Below are 24,426 nucleotides of genomic sequence, written 5' to 3'. Positions count from 1 at the left end.
GCAAAGGTGTATTTGGTAAGTGGGAGGCTTTTAAAAGTGAAAATATGAGATAAGGCTTGTCTGCGCCTGTCAGAGTGAAAGCTAAACAGAACAGGTTTAGGGAACCTTGGTTTTCAAGAGATATTGAGGCCCTGGTTAAGAAGAAAAAGAAGGTGCGTTGCAGGTATAGGCAGGTAGGAACAATTGAGGTACAGTACTTTTGGAGTACATGAAATGCAAGAGAACACTTAAGAAGGAAGTCAGGAGGGCTGAAAGAAGTCATGAGGTTGCCCTTACAGACAAGGTGGAGGAGAATCCTAAGGGATACTACAGATATGTTAAGAGCAAAAGGATTGCACGGGACAAAATTGCTCCCCTGCAAGACCAGAATGGTAATCCGTGTGTGGAGCCAAGAGAGATGGGGGAGATTTAAAATGGATTTCTTTGCATCTGCATTTACTCAGGAGATGGACACAGAGGCTATAGAAGTGAGGCAAAGCAGCATCGACTTCATGGACCCTACATAGATTACAGAGGAGGAGCTGTTTGCTCTCTTAAGGCAAATTAGAGTGGATAAATCCCCAGGGTCTGATGAGGTGTTCCCTTGGACCTTGTGGGATGCAGATGCAGATATTGCAGGGGCCCTGGCAGAGATATTTGAAACATCCTGGCCACGGGTGAAGTGCCAGAGGATTGGAGGATAACTGATGTTGTTCCGTTTTTTAAGAAAGTATCTAAGAATAATCTAGGCAATTATAGACTGGTGAGCCTGACATCAGCAGTTGGAAAGCTACTGGAAGGTGGGCAGGATGGATGGGAGGGTATGGGGGGTATGGTCTGGGTACAGATTGATGGGACTGGGCAGATTAGTTGTTCGGCACAGATTAGATGGGCTGAGGGGCCTGTTTCTGTGCTGTAGTGTTCTATGATTCTACAACTCCAAATAAAAACAGCCAGAGACTTTACCCTAGGGCAGAAAAGGCTTATGGGGGGGGGGCATAATTTTAAGGTGATTAGCGGAAAGTATAGGGAGGGAAATCAGAGGTAAGATTTTTACAAGGAGAGTGAAGGGTGCATGGAGCTCCCTGCTAGAGCCAATAGTAGAGACAGATACATCAGGGACATTTAATAAACTCTAGACAGGCACCTGGATGAAAGAGAAATGGAGGGCTGTGTCGGAGGGAAGAGTTAGGCTGGTATTGGAATAGGTTAAAAGGTCAGCGAAGGGCCTGTACTGGCTGTAATGTTATTTCTATGTTCTATTTGCTATGCAGATTAATTAACATGACCAAAGCAAATATATGTGCTAAAAAGTTCAAAGTTCAAAATAAATTTATTATCCAAGTGGGTATTTTGAGATTAACTTTCTTGCAGGCATTCACAGGAAAATAAAGAAATACAGTAGAATTTATTAAAAAAAATTACTGTATATGTACATAAAGACTGACAAACAGCCAAGAGAGCAAACTGAGCAAATAAAATAAATAATACTGAGGAGCTGAGTTGTAAAGAGTCCTTCAGTGTCCATCACAGAACCATTTAAGCTGTGGTCAGTTAAGTTATCCATGCTAGTTTAGGAACTTAATGGTTGAGGGGTAATAATTGTTCCTGAACCTGGTGGTGTGGGACCCCAGACTCCTGTACCTCCTTTCTGATGATAATAGTAAGAGAGCATGACCTGAATCAAAGAAAACCCACACACAAAGATGAACAAACAATCAATATGCAAAAGGTAACAAACTGTGCAAGTACAAAAATAAATAAAGTCATAGAGCACTAAATTATATAACGTCACAGTTGTAGAGTCATTAAAAAATGAGTCTGTAGGTTGTGGAATCAGTTCAGTGTTGAGGTGAGTGAAGTTACCACACCAGTTCAGGAGTCTGATGGTTGAAGGGTAATATTTATTTCTGAACCCAGTAATGTGGGACCTGAGGCTTCTGTCCCTCCTGCCCAATGGCAGCAGCGAGAAGAGAACATGAGCTGGATGGTGGGAGGCCAATCACAAACACAAGAACGTCTGCAGATGCTGAAAATCCCTCACCTATTCCTCCCTCCCCACTAATCTCCCTCCAGGCACTTATCCCAGCAAGTGGCAGAAGTGCTACACCTGCCCATACACCTCCTCCCTCACCTCCATTCAGGGCCCCAAACAGCCCTTCCAGGTGAAACAACCTGTGAATCTGCTGGGGCCATCTGTTGCATCCGGTGGTCCCAAAGTGGCCTCCTCTACGTTGGTGAAACCCGTCGCAAATTGGGGGACCGCTTCGTTGAGCACCTCCGCACCATCCACCACAAGTGGCCAAACATTTTAATTCCCATTCCCGTTCCCACATATCGGTCCATGGCCACCTCTTGTGCCAAGATGAGGCCACCCCCAGGGTGGAGGAGCAACACCTCATATTCCGTTTGGGTAACCTCCAACCTGATGGTATGAATATCAATTTCTCCTTCTGCTGAAAAAATTCCCCAGCAACCCCTTCCTCTCTTCCTCAGTTTGACCTTTTACCTATTCTCACCTGCCTATCACTTCCCACTGGGTCCCCTCCTCCTTCCCTTTCTCCTGTGCTCCACTCTCCTCTCCTATCGGATTCCTTCTTCTCATGCCCTTGATCTTTCCCACCCACCTGCCTTCACCTATCACCTTCCAGCTAGCCTCTTTACCCTCCCCCCCACCTTTTATTCTGGCATCTTCCCCCTTCCTTCTCTGTGCTGAAGAAGGGTCTCGACCTGAAAAGTTGGGACAGATGCTGCCTGGACTGCTGAGTTTCTCCAGCATTTTTTTTGTGTTGCTTAGATGGTGGGTGGTCCTTGATGATGGATGCTGCTTTCTTGTGGCAGCGCTCCTTGTAAATATACTTTGTGGTGGGGAGGACTTTTCCTGTGAAGGACTGGGACTTTATCCACCACTTTTCGTAGGCTTTTCCATTCTTGGGTATTGATGCTTCAGCATCTGCAGAATCTGTTGTGTTGACACATCTTGGATTCTTTTCTAACCATTCTTTGTTCTCTTCCTGATGCTGGCACGAGTCGTAGACAGTTTGTGGTGAGTTTTTGGACTAATTGTAGACAGTTTGTGGTGAGTTTTTGGACTAATTGTAGACAGTTTGTGGTGAGTTTTTGGACTGGATTATATTGGATGGAGTACAGTAATGGTGAGGCTATTTTTTTCTGATCTGACATGCATGAACAGGGCACTGAAGCAACCAACACATTCCAGTTGTCTTGTCCAAGGTCAGAAAATGTTCCACATAAATATTCCCCATCACTGAAACTTATTTGGCTAATGACATTAGGATAAGGAGAGGGCAGCAGGACATAGAACAGTGTACAACAGGAACAGCCTCTTCAGCACAGTGTCTGTTCCTACCATCAAAACTAACCAGAATCAGGTTTAATAACACTGGATTTTGTCGTGAAGTTCATGACTTTGCTGCCTCAGTACATTGCAATACATAACAATTTAAAAAACTATAAATTACAGTAGTAAATAATTAAATTACTTAAGTAGTGCACAAAGAGAGAAAAATTAGTGAGGGAGTGTTCATTCCAAATTACCCAACTACAATGAGAAATAAGTATATATACATATATATATATATATATATATATATATATATAGTGGTGCAAAAATAGTGGGGAGTTGTTCATGGCTTCTGAAATCTGATGGCAGAGGGGATGGAGCAGTTCCAAAAACATCGAGTGCATGTCTTCAGCTTCCTGTGCCTCCTCTCTGATGGTAGTAATGAGAAGAGGGTCAAGAAGGTGACATCCATCATTAAGGATAGTGAGGGTCCTTAATGATGGAAGCCAGTGTCTTGAGTCATCGCCTTCGAGGGTGTCCTCGAGGCTGGGGAGGCTAGTGCCCATGAAGAAGCTGGCTGATCCAACAGCCGTCTGCAGTTCCTCTGCAGGGATGGAGTTGAGGAGCGGTGCCCGTGGAGATTTAGCACATGGACTGCTGAACCTCATAGTGTCAACTAGTGATGTGGAATCAGTATAAAGTTTGAAGTTGCTGATTCTGACCAAGGGTCAAGCACAATGTTTTTAATCCCTTATTAATTTGCTTGGAACACTGGGAAACAATTTTTAAAAGTTCAAGAGTTCCATCTGAATCTAGAGTTGTTTAACTGGAGAAATCAGATCCAGAGTATTAATTTTTAATTTCTTACATAGCTACACTTTATTCGATACCTCCCATACCTAATAAAGCGGCCAGTGGCTGTGTGTTCATAGCCATCCACTTTATTTCAATGTGTTATGCATTCAGAGATGCTCTCATGCACTGTTACCTTCCTGTCAGCTCGAACCATTCTGCTCCTTCTCCTCTGACCTCCCTCAGCAACAAGGCATTTTCCCCCACAGAACTGCCACTTTTAGCTTTTAGCTTTTCACACCGATCTCTGAAAACTCTATAGAGACTGTTGTGTATGAAAATCCCAGGAGGTCAGCCGTTTCTGAGATACTCAAACCACTCGTCTGGCACCAACAATCATTCCACGGTCAAAGTCACTTAGATCACGTTTCTTCCCCACTCTGATGTTTGGTCTGAACAACAACTGAACCTCTTGACCATGTCTGTATGCTTTTATGCACTGAGTTGCTGCAACATGGTTGGCTGATTAGATATTTGCATTAATGAGCAGGTGTTCAGTTGTACCTAATAAAGTGGCCACTGAGTGTATCATTCATCCCGTGGAGAGTAATTGTATTTTTACGCAGTTCATTCTAGTCCGATACCAGAACGGGCATGCAAATTCTGTATCCTACTCATTGCCTACAACGCTGTCAGCACAAAATATTTTGAAGTTCTAGTTTCACATAACCTCAGTGGACAAAGCCTGCTTTCATATACCCCTCATAATTTTATATACCTCTGTCAAATCTCCCCGCATAGTCCTGCACTCCAGGAAATAAAGTCCTAACCTATTCAACCTTTCTCTGTAACTCAGGTCCTCCAGTCCTGACAACATCCTTGTAAATTTTCTCTGCACTCTTTCAACCTTGTTTACATCTTTCCTGTAGGTAGGTGACCAAAACTGCACACTATACTCCAAATTAGGCCTCATCAACGTCTTAAACAACTTCAACATAACATCCTATCTCCTGTACTCAATACTTTGATTTATGAAGGCCAATGTGCCAAAAGCATTCTTTATAACCCTATCAACCTGTGACATCACTTTCAATGAAGTATGGTCCTGTATTCCGAGATCCCTTTGTTCTTCCGCACTCCTCAGTGTCCTACCGTTCACTGTGTAAGACGTACCCTGGTTGGTCCCACTGAAGTGAAACATCTCACACTCGTCTCCATTAAATTCCATCTGCCATTTTTCAACCCATTTCTCCAGCACTGATAATCTTCCTCACTGTCCAATTATTTTGTAATTTATAGTCATTTTTACATCATTACACTTTACTGCTACCACAGAATAACAAATTTCACCTCATATAAGCTTGAATCTCATTCTGATTCTGAAATACCTTTCGGTGTTTTATAAGTGAGATGATCTGTGATTGCTGCTTTTTCAGAATAACGAAAAGAAACCAAGTTTCCTTTGAAAGAGTACAGAGAAAATCTAGAAGGATTTGGTTGGGATTTGAAGACCTGAGTTATAGGGAAAGGTTGAATTGTTAGGATTTTATTACCTGGAGTGTAGGAGGATGAGGGGAAATTTGATAGAGGTATACAAAATAGTAAGGGGTATAGACAAGGTGAATGTAGGCAGGCTTTTTCTACTGAGGTTGGGGTGAGACTAAAACCAGAGGTTAAAGGCAAAAGGTGAAATGTTTAAGGTGAAGTTCTTCACTCAGAGTGTGATGAGAGTGTGGAACGTCTGCCAGCACAAGTGGTGGACGCAGGTTCAATTTCAACATTTTAGAGCACTTTGGATAAGTACATGAATAGCTATGGTCTGGGTGTACGTTGACGGGACTAGGCAGAGTAATGGTTCAGCACAGACTAGGTGGGCAGAAAGGCCTCTTTCAGTGCTATGACTCTATAACAAAAGATAAATTCTCTGTGTAAAGGTGTACTTCTCTATGACTCTGTAAAGGTAAAGAATAGCTTTATTTAGAAACATTGAAAACCTACAGCACAATGCAGGCCCTTCGGCCCATAAAACTGCGCCAAACATGAGAAATTACCTAGGGATACCCATAGCCCTCTATTTTTCTGAGCTCCATATATCTGTCCAGGAGTCTCTTAAAAGACCCTTTCCTATCCGCCCATCACCGTCGCTGGCAGCCCATTCCATGCACTCACCACTCTCTGCGTAAAAAAAACTTACTCCTGACATCTCCTCTGTACCTACTTCCAAGCACCTTAAAACTGTGCCCTCTCGTGCTAGCCATTTCAGCCCTGGGGAAAAGCCTCTGACTATCCACACGATCAATGCCTCTCATTATTTTGAACACCTCTTTCAAGTCACCTCTCATCCTCCGTCGCTCCAAGGAGAAAAGGCCGAGTTCACTCAACCTATTCTCATAAGGCATGCTCCCCAATCCAGGCAACATCCTTGTAAATCTCCTCAGCAGCCTTTCTATGGTTTCCACGTCCTTCCTGTAGTGAGGTAACCAGAACTGAGCACAGTATTCCAAATGGGGTCTGATCAGGGTCCTATGTAGCTGCAACATTACCTCTCGGCTCTTAAACTCAATTCCACGGTTGATGAAGGCCAATGCACCGTATGCCTTCTTAACCGCAGAGTCAACCTGTGCAGCAGCTTTGAGTGTCCTGGGGATTCAGACCCCAAGATCCCTCTGATCCTCCACACTGCCAAGAGTATTACCATTAATGCAATATTCTGCCATCATATTTGACCTACCAAAATGAACTACCTCACACTTAGCTAGGTTAAACTCCATCTGCCACTTCTCAGCCCATTTTTGCATCCTATCAATGTCCCGTTTTAACCTCTGACTGCCCTCCACACTATCCACAACACCCCCAACCTTTGTGTCATCAGCAAATTTACTAACCCATCCCTCCTCTTCTTCATCCAGGTCATTTATAAAAATCACAAAGAGTAGGGGTCCCAGAACAGATGTTTCCAAGTTCCTGCCTGATAGCCTCATATTTCCCCTTACTCCAATTAAATGCTTTGCTAACTTGTCTGCTCCTGTCCCTCTCCAGTGCTATGGTAAAGGAGATAGAGTTGTGATCCCTATCTCCAAAATGCTCTCCCACTGAGAGACCTGTCTCATATATGTTGAAACACACAGCAAAATGTGTCTTTTGCATGAAATCAAATTAGCTAGTGGCAGCCTGTGAGTGTCGCCATCCTTTGAACACTAACTCGCAAGACTTTAGAATGTGGGAGGAAAGCCAAGCAGTCACAGGAAGAACATGGAAACTCTATGTAGACAGCAGCAGGAATCGAACCCAGCTGGTGATCACTGGTGCTGAAAAGCGATTGAACTAATCGCCCATCCATAGGTCTGTGGCTTTATACTGTTACTATTGATTGACACAAGACCGATGGTCATATTAATTTCTATTTCACCATTGTTGACATCCAGATGAATCAATCCACTTTCTATTTTGACGTTTACAATCAGTTTAGATTTTCACAATTACTTCTTTTAATGTTACCACAAGGTGTCCCTGTGCATCCATCATTTGATCAATCTTTCATTTGTGATTCAGAATCAGGTTTATTATCACTGACAGATACTGTGTAGGACAGTGCAATATATAATATAAAAAACTGCAAATTACAAAAAGAAAAAAAAATATATATATATACGTCTCCAGCCCTTTATCTTTCCTACCCATCACTTGACACCTTCCAGCTATCCCCCTTCCCCTCCTCCCACCTTTTTATTCTGGCATCTTCACCCTTCCTTTCCAGTCCTGATGCAGGGTCTCAGCCCGAAACATCCCATAGATGCTACCCAACCTGCTGAGTTCCTTCAGCATTTTGTGTGAGTGGCTCTGGATTTCCGTCATCTGCAGACTTTCTCCTGTTTCTCTCTATATATATAGTAATTTTAATTAGTTGTGCAAAAAGAGAGCTTAAAAGGAAGAGAAATAGTGAGGTAGTGTACATGGGTTCATTGTCTATTAGGAGATCTGATGGCAGACAGCAAGAAACTGTTCCTGAAATGTTGAGTGTGTTTCTTCAGGCTCCTGTACCTCCTCATTGCTGGTAGCAATGAGAAGAGGGCATGTCCTGGGTGATGGGGGTCCTTAGTGATGGATGCCACCTTTTTGAGTTACCGCTTTTTGAAGGTGTCCTCCATGCTGGGGAGGCTAGTGCCCATGATAGGGCTGGCTGTGTTTGCAACTTCCTGCAACGATTTCCAGTCTTGTGTAGTGGCTGCTCCATACCAGAATGTGATACAGCTCTCCACAATACATCTGTATAAACTTGCGAGAGTCTTTGGTGACGTACCAAGTCTCCTCAAGCTCCAAATCAGCATAGCTACTGTCATGCCTCCTTCATATGGTGGGTCCAGGTTAGTTCCTCAGAGATGTTGACACCCAAGAACTTGAAACTGCTCACCGATTCCCCTGCTGATCCCTGGTGTGTGTGCTCCCTTTTAAAGCCCATAGAATCAGAATGAAGTGTGCTTTCACTGACTTCTATGAGATTGCATGAAATCTGCTGTTCTCCAGCAGCAGTACAGTCCAAAAATCAAAAATGATCATAAGTTACTGTGATGTCCTGGTTAAGATTGTTACTGCTAATGCTGTAGGGTATTTCATTGAGCAGCTTTCTGTAGAAGCAATATGGCCTGATGATGGCATGTTTCAGTTTCGGGTAAGGATAAGGGATTGTGATGTTGAACTTCGGAATGTTGTGTCAGCCAATCAGGAGGGTAGAGTTAGGGGAAGGTTCTGTGGAAAGCTGGACGGAGAGAAATTTGTGTCAGACACTGGTAGGGTTTCAAAGGTTTCAAGGTTTCAAAAGTACATTTAATGTCAGAGAAATGTATACAATATACATCCTGAAATGCTTTTCCTTCGCAACCATCCATGAAAAACAGAGGAGTGCCCCAAAGAATGAATGACAGTTAAATGTTAGAACCCCAAAGTCCCCCCCAGCTCCCCTCCCTCCCGCATGTAAGCGGCAGCAAGCAACGAACCCCCTCCCCCACAAGCAAAAAAAAGCATTGGCACCCACCACCGAGCACTCAAGCGTGCAGCAAAACATCGGCAAAGACACAGACTTGCAGTACTCCAAAGACTATTCATTCACCTGGTATTCGACATACCACAGGCTCTCTCTCTTTCTCTAATAAGGGAGAAAGAGATGTCTCCATTTTCACAGCAAGAGGGGAGACATAACAAACAATTCGCTGGTTTACGATGTTAAAAGTCCATTGCGTTGCTTTTTCCAAGCTCTGTGCCCAAAGATCTCGGGTCTCTGGGCACACAGCCTTAGATCTTCCAACTCCCACAACACACCGATCTCCTGCCTGGACACCGACCTCCGATCCCCCGTCTCCAAAGCCATGAAATCTCGGACCTCCAAAGGCGAGCAAAGCTCTTAGGCTGTGCCCTTGGCGTGCCGCATAACGGCGAGTCATGAAACCCTGAAAGCGGGTCCCATTCCCACAAAGAACCGTAGTTAGCATGTAACTCCAGGTCAGGGATTTCACAAGAACCCTGAAAGGGAAAAATAGAGATATTAAAGAGAGAAGTAGAACTGTTTCCAAAGATGCAAGCAAGCGAAGGAGTGGCTGTTATGCACCATTGATTCCCCTAAGCTCAGAATCAGTTTGTGTGCCTCAGGGATCTGTTCTGGGACCCCTACTCTTCGTGATTTTTATAAATGACCTGGATGAAGAAGTGGAGGGATGGGTTAGTAAATTTGCTGATGACACAAAGGTTGCAGGTGTTGTGGATAGTGTGGAGGGCTGTCAGAGGTTACAACAGGACATTGATAGGATGCAAAAATGGGCTGAGAAGTGGCAGATGGAGTTTAACCCAGATAAGTGTGATGTGGTTCATTTTGGTAGGTCAAATATGATGGCAGAATATTGCATTAATGATAAGACTCTTGGCAGTGTGGAGGATCAGAGGGATCTTGGGGTCCAAGTCCATAGGACACTCAAAGCTGCTATGCAAGTTGACTCTGTGGTAAAGAAGGCATACAATGCATTGGTCTTCATCAATCGTGGGATTGAGTTTAGGAGTGGAGAGGTAATGTTGCAGCTATATAGGACCCTGATCAGACCCCACTTGGAATACAGTACTGTGCTCAGTTCTGGTCGCCTCACTACAGGAAGGACGTGGAAACCATAGAAAGGGTGCAGAGGAGACTTACAAGGATGCTGCTTGGATTGGGGAGCATGCCTTCTGAGAATAGGTTGAGTGAACTCAGCCTTTTCTCTTTGGAGCGACGGAGGATGAGAGGTGACCTGATAAAGGTGTTCAAAATAATGAGAGGCATTGATCGTCTGGATAGTCAGAGGCTTTTTCCCAGGGCTGAAATGCCTAGCGTGAGAGGGCATTGTTTTAAGGTGCTTGGAAGTAGGTACAGAGGAGATGTCAGGGGTAAGTTTTTTACACAAAGTGTGGTGAGTGCGTGGAATGGGCTGCTGGCAGCGGTGGTGGAGGTGGATACTATAGGGTCTTTTAAGAGACTCCTGGATGGCTACATGGAGCTTAGAAAAATAGAGGGCTATGGGTAAAGCCTAGGTAGTTCTAAGGTAGGGGCGTGTTCAGCATAGCTTTGTGGGCCAAAGGGCCTGTATTGTGCTGTAGGTTTTCTATATTTCTAAATCGGAGATGCGAAAGGACTTGGGAGTCCTCGTGCAGGATTCCATAGCAGTTAATTTGCAAGTTGAGCTGGTAGTAAGGAAGGTAAATGCAATCTTGGCATTCATTTCCAGAGAACTAGAATATAAAAGTAATGCTGAGACTATAAGCCATTGGTCAGACTACATTTGGAGTATTGTGAGGAATTTTGGGCCCCATATCTGGGAATGGATGTGCTGGCATTGGTAAAGGTCCAGTGGAGTAATCCTGGGAATGAAAGGGTCAACATATGAAGAGTGATTGCTCTGGGCCTGTACTCACTGGAGTTAGAAGAATGGAAGGGTGGGGGGGTCTCATTGAAACCTATCAAATATTGAATGGGCCTAGGTAGAGTGAACATGGAGAGGATGTTTCCTATAGTGGGAGAGCCTAGGACTAGTGGGACGCCCCTTTAGAACAGAAATGAGGAGGAATTTCTTTAGTCATAGGGTGATGAATCTATGGAATGCATTGCTACAGACAGCTGTGGAGGCCAAGTCATTGGGTATATTTAAAACAGAGGTTGATTAGTCCTGGCATCTAAAGTTACGGGGAGAAGGCAGGAGAAATGGGGTTGAGAGGGATAATAAATCAGCCATGTTGGAGTGGCAAAGCAGACTCGATAGGCCAAATGGCCTGATTCTGTTCCTGTTTTATGGTCAATATTAGATATAGTAACATAGACCATTATTATATGGCGACACAATAGTGCAGTGGTTAGCACAATGCTTTAGGCATGGGTTCAATTCCCGCCACTGTCTGTAAGGAGTTTGTACATTCTCCCCGTGACTGTATGGGTTTCCTCCAAGTGCTCCAGATTCCCCTCCACGTACATTCCTCCAAAGATGTACCAGTTGGTAGGTTAATTGGTCATTGTAAATTGTCCAGTGATCAGGCAGGATTAAATCGGGGGATTGCTGGGCGGCGCAACTCAAAGGGCCAGAGGAGCCTGTTCCACGCTGTAGCTCAATAAAAATAAATATTTGTTGCTTTTTTGTCTGTCTTTGCACTGTGTTGCAACACGAAACAAGTTTCTCTGGCATACAAGTCCGTGATGATAAATCTGGCTCTGATTCTGCTTTTCGGGTGATAGGTCACAAGTCAGTGAAAATGAACTATTCCGACTCTGTTTTACAGCTGGTGTGGTGAAGACGAGCAACAGGATGACCGCTGAGCAGTAACTCTGAGCAATATGTCAGGTACACACTTCCAATCCAATTCATTCTTCCTGGAGGGGTCAAACTTTAGAAGTCCTCCGCTGCTTCAATGTGCCCATGTCTATGTGTTGTTATACTGTGACCACAGTTCATTGGACCAAAGCACTATTAGCATTGTAGATTTCCTTAAATGATTTTTAGATTAGATTATTAGATTGGATTAGGAGGACACGCAGTCCTCTTTTATTGTCATTTAGTAATGCATGCATTAAGAAATGATACAGTGTTTATCCAGAATGATATCACAGAAACACATGACAAACCAAGAATGAAAAACTGACAAAAACCACATAATCATAACATATAGTTACAACAGTGCAAAGCAATACTGTAATTTGATAAGAACAGACTATGGCACAGTAAAAGTCTCAAAGTCTCTCGAAAGTCCCATCATCTCACACAGACGGTGAACCTCCAGCGCCGCAAACTTCCCGATGCAGCATCCCAGAAGCATCCGACTACAGTCCGACTCCGAGTCTGTCTGAAAACTCCGAGCCTCCAACCAGCTCTCCGGCACCGAGCACCGAGCACCATCTCTGCTGAGCGCTTCAACCCCGGCCCCGGCAGCAGGCAATAAGCAAGGCCGAGGATTTAGGACCTTCCCCTCCGGAGATTCTCGATTGCACAGTAGCAGCGGCAGCGAAGCAGGCATTTCAGAAGTTTCTCCAGATGTTCCTTCGTGCTTCTTCACGTCTGTCTCTATCAAATCAGGATTGTGCACGGCATCCTACTTCACAGATATGATATTCAGAACGGCCGCACGCACTGCGTTGCGTCGCCATCTTCTCCTCCCTCCTGATTTTGTCTTTTGTCACACACCATTTCAGTGTATCTCGCGTAGTGGGTCTTTCCTCTTGTACTGGCTACTCAGTCTTAAACAAACGGTGATGCAGAGGAGCTGCATAGAACATAGAACAGTACAGCACAGTACAAGCCATTCGGCCCACATTGTTTTGCTGACCTTTTAACCTACTCTAAGATCAGTCGAACCTTTCCTTCCCACATAGACCTCTGTTCTTCTATCATCCATATGTCTATGGTTATGTTTTGTAACTTCAAAACATTAAGCGCGTTAAAAGGAAGACATAGGAGTCCGAAATGTGAATCTGACTTTGTGTTCACTTTAAGTGAGGCGTGCACACATCACATGGTAGTCTGATGACGCATACAATTCACGTATTTATACATATAGCCTGCAATGAATCATTTAAACAAATAAAAATGTTTAATCAACCAATATATATACATGATTACTGAAATATACACAACACTCATCTAAGAGTTTATTACATGTCTCTCATGTATGTCTCTACCGCCACCCCTGACAGCGTGTTCCACACGCCCAGCGCTCTCTGTGTATCTCTCTCTCTCTCTCTCTCTCTCTCTCTCTCTCTCTTACTCACTCACTCACTCACTCACTGTCACACACACACACACACAATCACCTTAAAATTTGCCCCTCATGCTAGGTATGTAAGTTCTGGGAGAAAGTCTCTATCTGACCACTCGATCTGTGCCTCTTATCATCTTGTACACCTCCATCATCACCTGGTATCTCCCTTCACACCAGATAGAAAACCCTGAGCTCACTCAGCACATCTTCATAAACCATGCTGTTTAATCCAGGTAGCACTTCTGGTAAGTTTCCTCTGCTCCCTTTATTTATTTATTTGTTTGTTTATTTAGAGAATCTGCTCGGTAACAGGGCCTTCTGGCCCACTCAGCTCAATCCATCCGGTTACTCCCATGTGGCAAATTAACCTACTAACCTGGAACAGGGGAGGAAACCGAAACACCCGGAGGAAACCCATGTGGTCACGGGGGGGGATTGAACCCGGGCGCTGCGCTGTAATAGTGTTAGCTTGACCAGTACAGTACAGTGCCCTCTCTGTATTCTTCCTACAATGAGGCAACCAGAACTGAACACAATATTCCCAGTGTGGTCTAGTCAGAGTTTTATAGATCTGCAATGTTACCTCACAATTTGCATTACCTCACAAACATGTATAAACATGATTCATGTGTATAAACTACATTCCTCTGTATATAACTCATTTGCACATTTTTTCCATTTAGGTGACAATCTTTCTTTTAATTCCTCTGACCGAAGTTTAAGGTGAGAGGGATTGTTATTAGTTTATTTTTGTCACATGTACCAAGATACATTGAAAAGCTTGTCTTGCGAATGATCACACTGTGCATTGAGATAGGTCAAGATAAAACAATAACAATACAGAATAAAGTGTAACAGCTGCAGAGAAAGTGCAGTGTAGGTAAACAATAAAGTGCAAGATCATATCAAGGTAGGTTGTGAGGCCGGGAGTCCATCTCATCATACATGTGGTCCATCCATGGGTCTGTAACAGCAAGATAGAAGCTGTCCTGGAGCCTGGCTGGAGATGCGTGCTTCCGGGCTTTTGTATCGTCTACCCAATGGGAGAGGGAAGAAGAGAGGAAGTCTGGTGTGGGCGGGGGTCTTTGTGCTGGCGACTTTGCCGCGGTGTAGACAGGGTCCATGGAGGAGAGTTTGAGCTACGTACACAGCAATAACAATGCAGAATACCAGCATCACAGTTACTGAGAAAGTACAGTGCCCGTTGACAATAAGGTGCAAGACCATAACAAGGTAGATTGTGAGGCTAAGAGTCTTATCGTATTAGTAAACCATACGCGGAGCAAGTTTGTTTAAACAGTGGTGGGTACCTGACCTGCACTGCCAGGCGTGTGGGTGGAAGCAGTACGATAGAGGTGTTTGAGAGGTTTCTAGATAGGCAGATAAATGCTACATTTCCGCAGCGTGGCAACAACAGCAGTCAGTAGGAGAAAATGTTTTACTGAGTCGTGTTGGACACGGTACATGCCGGTATCTCACAGTGTGGGAGTGACGAAGCAGGCCAGCTGCCTAAAGGAGAGCGTCTCCCGCAGTTAGAAGGCCCAGTCAATTCACCGTGTGATCGATCGGCCACATGCACACTTCCACATTCTTGCAACTGGTCTGATACAGTCCGTCCCTCCCCGCTATCGGCGGGAACCGCAGAGGAAGGGAATGGGTGAGGCAAATGGAGAAAACGATGAAGTGTCTACCCTGCTTAGTGTCGGTCAGCTGGCCAGCACATCCGAGAGGGTCTGTTCAAGAGGCTTTTAGACAGTCAGATAAATACACAGGGAATACCGGGGGGGGGGGGGGGTGGATTTGAATAACATACAGACAGAATAGAGACGGCAAACCCCTTCACCAGAGGTGCTGCCCCTCCCTGGAAACCCCATACACCAATCTGAATTAGGTTTCATTAAATTAAACCTCCATAATATCTTTGAGTAACGGATTTCCTAATTAGATTGTGATAAGTCTTAAAGCACATCGCATCTGGACCCTCCAGAAGGCGCTTGGCACCAATCCACATAGAGCTAATTAATTAAGCATAAAGCTCAGGGAATTCAAGATGGATCTTTGGACGGATTTGAAAATAATGCTGAAGAGTGCAAAGTATTGAGCAGTTTTAGTTAAGTTATGTCAATGCTGAAATGCTTTAGGTGTTGCTTTTGAGAAAATAAAACAAAGAACTTGGAATATTACAGTACAGTACCGTCCCTTCAGCCTACGATGTTGTGCTGACTTTTAACCTACTGTAAGATCAATATAACCCTTCCCTTCTACATAACCCTCCATTTTTCAATCATCCATGTGGCAATCTAAGAGTTTCTTAAATGTCTCTAATGTATCTGTCTCTACCACCACCCCTAGCAGGGTGTTGCATACCCCACCACTCTCTGTGTCCAGCTCTTGGCTCAATCCCTCCCCCTCCTGTCTTCTCCTATCATTTTGGATCTCGCCCTCCCCCTCCCACTTTCAAATCTCTTACTAACTCTTCCTTCAGTTAGTCCTGACGAAGGGTCTCGGCCTGAAACGTCGACTGTACCTCTTCCTAGAAATGCTGCTTGGCCTGCTGCATTCACCAGCAACTTTGATGTGTGTTGTCTGACATCTCCTTATACTTTCCTCCAATCACCCAAAAATTATGCCCTGATTTTAGCTATTTCTGCCCTGGGAAAAGTCTCTGCCTGTCCACTTGATCTATGCTGTTTATCACCTTATATACAACGATCTCTTAAAGATTCAATAAAACTAGTTAAAGAGTGAGCAGCTTCAAGATCCTGCACATCAACATTTTGATTCAGGTACAGATTTATTTATCACATGTTTGTCAAAATATATAATGAAATGCATCATCTGCATTAACAACGGGTCCTTTCGGCCCACAGTGTTGTGCTGACCTTTTAACTTAGTCCAAGATCAATCTAACCCTTCCTTCCTACACAGTCTTGGGCCTGTTTAAAAGTGTCTTAAATATCCCTAATGTATCTGCCATTATAGTTGATTCACATCATTAGTCTGGAATTAAGTGCACCATGTTCAGAGGTTTTTAAATGGAGTTGTGGGCCACAAGAGGTGAGTGAGATAGCTCTAGGACAGGCAACTTTGAAATCAGAAGCAAATGAACATTGACTTCGCTAACTTCCGCTAATGCCCCACCTCCCCCTCGTACCCCATCCATTATTTATTTATATACACACATTCTTTCTCTCTCTCTCTCTCTCTCTCTCTCTCTCCTTTTTCTCCCCCTGTCCCTCTGACTATACCCCTTGCCCATCCTCTGGGTTTTCCCCCCCTCCTCCTTTTCCTTCTCCCTGGGCCTCCTATCCCATGATCCTCTCATATCCCTTTTGCCGATCAACTGTCCAGCTCTTGGCTCCATCCCTCCCCCTCCTGTCTTCTATCATTTCAGATCTCCCCCTCCCCCTCCCACTTTCAAATCTCTTACTAGCTCTTCCTTCAGTTAGTCCTGATGAAGGGTCTCAGCCCGAAATGTCGACCTTACCTCTTCCTAGAGATGCTGCCTGGCCTGCTGCGTTCACCAGCAACTTCGATGTGTGTTGCTTGAATTTCCAGCATCTGCAGAATTCCTCATGTTTAGGCTATTCATGCCCTACAAGTAGCAGTCCTACAATGCCAGCCAGTTCCCCAAGGCCTTCCCATTTCCTGATCCTTCAAAGGTTTTCGAGTTCCCTCTTTAACTAAACCTAATCATCTCTCCACCACAACTCCTCCTAGAGTATAGAATACTGAAGTTTCACCACCGTGTGAGGAAGAATTTCCAATGCCTATTAGTAAGGGCAACAAAGGTTACGGGGAGAAGGCAAGAGAGTGTGTTTGAGAGGGATAATAAATCAGCCATAATGGAATGGCAGAGCCGACTCGGCGGCCTAGTTCTACTCCTGTGTCTTATGGTCCTATATCGGTTTCAAATGGTCACCCTCTAATCTTCTAACTTCCCTTCTTTTTCCAAGAACTCCCACACATAGAAATATCTTGAGATTTCTACTAGCATAGTAAACTCCACAGAATAAAGACTGAATTTCTTTAGTGGCATTCTTCATCCTCACATCTCACACTTCCATGCAGCAGGTGTTGTCTGCAAACCTAATTCTATATTTATTTGTAAGTCGATACCAGAGATTATGAAAAGCTGGGATCCATGCAGTGGACCCTTCTGTACCCTACGGCTCTCCACCCACCGGAACCAGCATTGTCATCACTGACTGATATTGCATGGAATTTGTTGTTTTGCGGCAACGGTACAGTGCAAAGACATAAAATTGCTTTAAATTACAAAATAAGTAAATAATGCAAGTGAAATGGGGGTAGCAGTTAGCACGATGTTTTACAGCTCACAGGTTCGGAGCTCAGAGTTCAATTCCATGTCCTCTGTAAAAAGCTTGTATGTCTTTCCGGTGTGCGTGTATGTTTCCTCCGGGTGCTCTGGTTTCCTCCTACATTCCAAAGACGTACCGGTTAGTAGGTTAATTGGTCATTGTAAATTGTCCTGTGATTAGGCTGGATCAAATCGGGGATTGCTGGTTGGCCTGGCTCTTTGGGCCAGGGGGAGATGGTAAGGGTTTTTAGATAGTGTGTAGCTCCATTCAGAGAAGGACCTATTTATTCCCACTCTTCACTTCTTGTCCATCAACCAGATTGCTATCAAAAGCAGTACAGTACCCCCAACCCTCTGTGTTTCAGTTTTCCATTCTAATCTCTAGGTGGGATTTTGCTGAAAGGCTTTCTGAAAACTTACGTCGGTCTCCCCCACCTCCCACTCTAACTGTTCCATCAAAAGTTTCGTAAATCTGTTGAGGATGATCTCTCCTTTGTAAACCCATGCAAACTTTGAAGGATCTTTCACCATTTGTTCCGCTGTTATCTCTTTAATAACGGACTCAAGCATACCTCTATTATTGATGCCAGACAAAACAGTCCAAAACTCTGATAGCTCTCCCTGCTTCTTTAAACCATGGGCTTACAATCCAGGGGAACTACTGGAAATTGTGAAATGCATTGCAAAATGACCACGAATGCATCCCTGATTTTCAAGGCCACTTCTTTCATTACTCTAGGGTGCAGATTGAGATTTATTTATTTATTTTATTGAGAGATACAGGGTGGAACAGGCCCTTCCAGTACAATGAGCCTCAGCACCCTTCAATTCACCTACTTAACCCTAACCTAATCACAGGGCAACTTACAATGACCAGTTAACCGTACGTCTTTGGACTGTGGGAGGAAACCGGAGCACCCGGAGGAAATCCACATGGTTCACGAAGAGGACAAATAAACTCCTTACTGAGGATGCTGGAAATGAACTCCAAACTCCCAACGCCTGGAGCTCTAATAACATTGCGCTAACCACTAGGCTACCGTTGTCTGTTAATCACATATAATTGAAGCATTCTGTGAAATGTATCATTTGCCTTAACAATCAATGCAGCCTAAAGATGTGCTGGGGGCATACATTCTCTTCTCTGTCTCCAAAACCATCCCGATGAACCAAAAAATAAACAAGACTCAGGTTTAATACCAGCTTAGACATTCCGTTTCTTTCCATTTCCAAAAGCCCAACTTTCCGAATCAGCTTACCTGATTCCCAAGATTTTGGCTGGCCCCCATTCTCACCTGCGTTAACAAAGAAGTCTTGGCAAAGGATGTACTTTCTGCAGGAGTTGGAAAAATTCCACCTCCCCCAGAACATACTGGTGTAATCCTACACCACCATCATAGCGAGTCTCCTCTCATCAACCCTTGCTCATCGTCACACTATATACAAAAGTTACAGCAAAGATTCAAAGTACATTTATTATAGATCTCTGAGATTCGTCCTCTGCCAGGCAGCCACGAAACAGAGAGATGCTGTGGAAACCGTTCAAGATAACATTAAACATCAGGTCACGAAAAAAGAACAAATTGCACAAATGGCCAAAAGCGAGTGAACAACACATAGAATATCAAACCTCAAACCAGGGGTCCAGTCGTGTTCAGTTTAATTCCATTCAGTGACATGTCAATTGTCCGGTCAACAGAAAAGTTCATTGTCTGCGGTCTACCATCGCTGCAGGACTTGTGTGTGTCCAGGATGAAGAAGCTGGCAGGAAAAATCACAGCAGACACTAACTACCCACCCTGCAAACTGCATTTTCCAAAAGTTCCCTTCTGGAAAGCACTACAGGGCTATTAAAACAAAAACTTCACCCCATCTAAAAAGCTTCTTCCCCCCCAGCCAGTTAATCTGATCAACCATTTTAGGTAGCCCAACACTGCACTGCACTGTAACACTTTAAACCACTTTTTATAATGCTGTTTACATTGTAAATACAAGGTTGGATTTATGTATTTATGCTCATTTTATTCTATATCTGTACTTTAAACTCTAACGTTATTTTTATTCTTTATCATTGTTGAATGTTGTTTATTTGTTGCATGTCTCACCCTGACCAACACACCACAGCAAATTCCTAACATATGTAAAGTTGATCCTTGATCCAAGTTGTCATGTTTGTTTGCTTCCACTTGCTGCCACCCTGTTACATTTGGCAATTTCATTCAAACTATCCGCCACGTTCAAATTCAGTTTTGCCACTGATTGACTTGCAGCCTTACTCCAGAGCATTGTTGAGGATCCCTACCACCCATCCCACAATCTCTTTGGCCCACTACCATTAGGAAGGAGGTACAGGAGCATCAGGACCAGGACTGTCAGACTGGGTAACAGCTTCTTCCGTCAGGCTGTGAAACTGATGAATACACGAGGTCTCGTCACTAGGACAGCAAGGTGTTTACTGTTCACTGTTTACCTGTGATGCACACTTCACATTCATTTTGGATTATATTTATTAACTTATTTGCGGTAATACAGTATTTTGGTTGTTTTTTTTTTGCACTGTGTGTGATATATGTATCATGGGTGCACCGTGGTCCTGAGGAACATTTTGTTGTATATAGAGTCAGATGACAGTAAGCTTGAATTGTGCCAGCAATCTGTTTTGATACGTAACCATGCTGTGCTTTCCCAATAACCCTGTGATCTTTTTCCACTTCAAATATTTATCTTTTGTCTATTAATATTGAGCAGAACACAGTATTTATTGAAGGATTAACTTACTTTGGTTGGCAGAAATCTGCCGTGAACAATTCTGCCATTTTATATGCGGAACGCTGGTGACATCAACCTATGCAGTTTGGGGTTATGACAATCAAAGCAGCACTGCAGTGTAGCAGCCAGCACAATCACTTTACAACAGCAGCAGTAAGATCAGGATTTGAATCCACCAACCTCTATGAAGAGTTTGTACATTCTCTCCACAACCACACAGGATTCCTCTGGGTGCTCTGGTTTCCTCCCTCATTCATGTAATGATGCAGCTCTATAAAACTCTGGTTAGGCCACACTTGGAGTACTGTGTCCAGTTCTGGTCGCCTCACTATAGGAAGGATGTGGAAGCATTGGAAAGGGTACAGAGGAGATTTACCAGGATGCTGCCTGGTTTAGAGAGTATGCATTATGATCAGAGATTAAGGGAGCTGGGGCTTTACTCTTTGGAGAGAAGGAGGATGAGAGGAGACATGATAGAGGTGTACAAGATAATAAGAGGAATAGATAGAGTGGATAGCCAGCACCTCTTCCCCAGGGCACCACTGCTCAACACAAGAGGACATGGCTTTAAGGTAAGAGGTGGGAAGTTCAAGGGGGATATTAGAGGAAGGTTTTTCACTCAGAGAGTGGTTCGTGCGTGGAATGCACTGCCTGAGTCAGTGGTGGAGGCAGATACACTAGTGAAGTTTAAGAGACTACTAGACAGGTATATGGAGGAATTTAAGGTGGGGGCTTATATGGGAGGCAGGGTTTGAGGGTCGGCGCAACATTGTGGGCAGAAGGGCCTGTACTGTGCTGTACTATTCTATGTTCTATTCCAAAGGGTCACTGAGTTGTGGGCTTGCTATGTTGGCGCCAGAAGTATGGTGACACTTGCGGGCTGCCCAGCACATTCCTCACTGATTTGATTTGAAGCAAATGGTACATTTCATTGTACGTTTTGAGGGAAAAGCTCATCTTTAGGAGGTTCCAAGACAGAGGTAGATTGAGTCAAAAAGCTGAGAGGTTGCTGTGTTGGAAAGGACTGTAAAGCTGCGGCCATCGTCTGATCAGCAGTAGTTTTCTTTAATATTAATCCCGCCTATGGAGTGCCGGATAATTAACTCAGCTTTATATCTATGCCATGTTCCTGACACAGAGAGTGGCAAGGTAGCATGGCAGGGTGGTACAGAAACACAACAGATAGCGTACAGTGCCAGTCATTGGAAGATAGGAGTTCAATTCCTGTCACCGTCGGTAAGGAGTGCGTACACTCTCCTTGTGACTGGTTGGGCTTTCTCTGGGTCTTCCGATTCCCTCCCACATTCCATACGGGTTGGTAAGTTGTGAGCACGCAATGTTGGCGCTAGAAGTATAGCGACACTTGGGGGGCTGCCCAGCACAATCCTCACGCATTTCACTGTGTGTATCAATGTTTGGATGTCCGTGTGGCAAATAAAGCTAATCTTTTTTTAATCTTTAAAGCTTTTTGAATGCTGAATCCCTGTGCACGGATCTAACAGGCCAGGCTCCCTGTGATGCCACAGAGCCAGGAGTTTGATGTCCTAATTCCAGATAATTCTGTAGTAGGTCACTAATAAATCCTATACCAATTCGTGACTGCGAGAGTCATAGACATGTGAGATCATAGTCACATGGAATAGATGAGATAAATACCACAGATGCAGTTAAATCCACAGTGTTTGGCACACAGCCCATTAGATAGACCATAAGACATGGAACACAATTAGGCCATTTGGCCCATCGAGTCTGCTTGACATTCCATCATGACTGACTTATTATCCCTCTCAAGCTGATTCTCCTGTCTTGTCCCGTAAACTTTGATTCCCTTACTAATCAAGAACCTTTCAAACTTCACTTTAAAGTTTTTAAGATGAGAGGGGGTAAGTTAAAAGGACATGTGAGAGGCAAGATTTTTTTAAAACAAAGAGAGGCGGGTCCCTGGCATGTCTACCTGGAGTGCTGGTGGAGGCAAATAGACAGAACGTAGAGCAGTACAGCACAAGAACAGGCCGTTTGGCCCACAATGCTGTGCTGGACCAATTAAATTAGTGATCAAATGGCCAACTAATTTCTTCTGCCTGTACAATGCCCATATGCTTCCATTTCCCTAACATCCGTGTGCCTATTTAAACGTCTCTTAAGAAGAAGGGTCTCAGCCCAAAACGTCGACTGTTTATTCATTTCCATAGACGCTGTGTGACCTGATGAGTTTCTCCAGCATTTCTTGTGTTGTCCCACCACTCCAGGTAACACATTGCAGGCAGCCACCACTCTCTGTAAAAAAAAAAAAATGCCCCTCACATCTGTTTTACACTTACCCCTCTCACCTGAATTGCGTGTTCTCTGGTATTAGATATTTCAATCCTGGAAAAAAGAGATTGTCTGTCTACTTCTTTTAAGCCTCTCATAGTATTATAAACCTCTCTCCAATCTCTCCATAAACTCCATCTGCCATTTCTCCCACCCATATCTGTAACTGATCTATATCCCATCTTCTATGCCATCCACAACACCACCAACCTCAGTATCATCAGCAAAGTTACTAACCCAACCATCTACAATTTCATCCAGGTCATTTATATGCATCACAAAGAGCAGATGTCCCATCTTAATCTTCTGGATGAGCCTCCCATGAAAGACCTTGTCAAATGTCTTCCTAAAATCCATATAGACAACATTCACAGTTCTATCTTCATCAATCACCCTCGTCACTTCGTCAAAAAGCTCAATCAAGTTAGTAAGATACAACTTGACCCACAAATGCCATGCTGACTCTGCCGAATTACACCATGTTTTTCCAAATGCTCATAAATTGTTTCCCTAAGAACTCTTGTACAGTAACTTTTGTACCACTGAGATGAGACGCACTGGGGGACTTCCGGTAGAGCTCATGGAGTGAAGTCGTGTTCTTGACTCGCTCCATTACCTCTGAGTTTTTTTTTCTCATGATCAGCTATATTTTAACTAATCATTAAGGCATCGACTTTTACAATACTTTGAAACAAATTGGGCTCTTCGATAATCGGATGTTTTTAAGGTCTGCTATGTCTAAGAATGGAAAAAATGGGAAAGACGGCAAACCCCCAGTTAGACTGAAAGGTACCGATCTTCCTCCAACTGAACCACCGGTGACTTTGAAAGCTATATCGGATCTAATTCAAAGGGAAATTTCAACCTCTATTACGGAACTCATTCGTTCAGAAATTTCAATTAATTTCCAGAAAATTGCCGACTCAATCGATAAAATACAATTATCTATTACAGAACATCAGTCGGCTATATCTAATCTTCAAAAATCCACACAACAAAATGAACTCAAGATGGGGAAAATTGAAGAAACAATTACTATAATGAAGAAAAAACTTGACTTTCTGACCTTTAAAAACTCTGACTTAGAATCCAGAATGCGACGGCAGAATCTTCGAATGATTGGGTTGCGTGAAGCTGTTGAATCTGACAACCCTATGAAGTTTTTTTCTCAACTTTTAAAAGATGCATTTCCTACTGTATTTCCTGACCAACCACCGTTATTGGTGTTCACAGAGTTCCATCATACTCGTCTAAGTCAGATAAACCTCGACATGTCATCTTACGTTTTCATTACTTTCAAGACAAGGAGAAACTGTTTCAATTCGTTCGATCTAAAGGTTACATTGATTTTTCGGATCTTAATTTCCATTTCGTGGAGGATTTCAGTAAACCAATTCGGTATCAACGGGTTCGTTACAGATCTGTGATGTCGAAACTCTACAAGATGGATTTAAAACCAGCACTGCTTTACCCAGCACGTCTAAGGATTCATGCGTTGGATGGAGCCCTCCGTTTTTTTGAATCTCCATCGGATGCCCAGAGTTATCTGGATCAATTTTCACCTTCAACATCTTAATCGTAATTTTTAATTATCTCCGTTTGATCGGAGGTTGTGAATCTGTCGGCTTTAATTTTTTTTGCCTTATATGGGCAGAAAAGTTTTTTTTTGATTAATTAATATGGTTGC

The 24,426-nt window shown here is 43.7% G+C and overlaps 1 protein-coding gene across 4 annotated transcripts in view; it reads left to right on the top strand.

Annotated features, from left to right (window-relative positions):
* The window catches only part of thrb (thyroid hormone receptor beta), a 206,426-nt gene that overhangs the window by 104,222 nt on the left and 77,778 nt on the right, over positions 1-24,426 (top strand). For all 4 annotated transcript variants that reach the window (XM_072283152.1, XM_072283155.1, XM_072283154.1 and 1 more), the window contains exon 3: positions 11,864-11,925. In XM_072283152.1, coding sequence (XP_072139253.1) covers positions 11,919-11,925 — 7 coding nt within the window. In that variant the 5' untranslated portion in view covers positions 11,864-11,918. The remainder of the gene's footprint in view (positions 1-11,863; positions 11,926-24,426) is intronic.

This window comes from Mobula birostris, chromosome 19 (assembly GCF_030028105.1).
Source record: "Mobula birostris isolate sMobBir1 chromosome 19, sMobBir1.hap1, whole genome shotgun sequence".
Classification (NCBI taxonomy): Eukaryota; Metazoa; Chordata; class Chondrichthyes; order Myliobatiformes; family Myliobatidae; genus Mobula; species Mobula birostris.
Note: the sequence above shows the minus strand (reverse complement) of the source record. Positions and strands in the feature narration are given on the sequence as shown.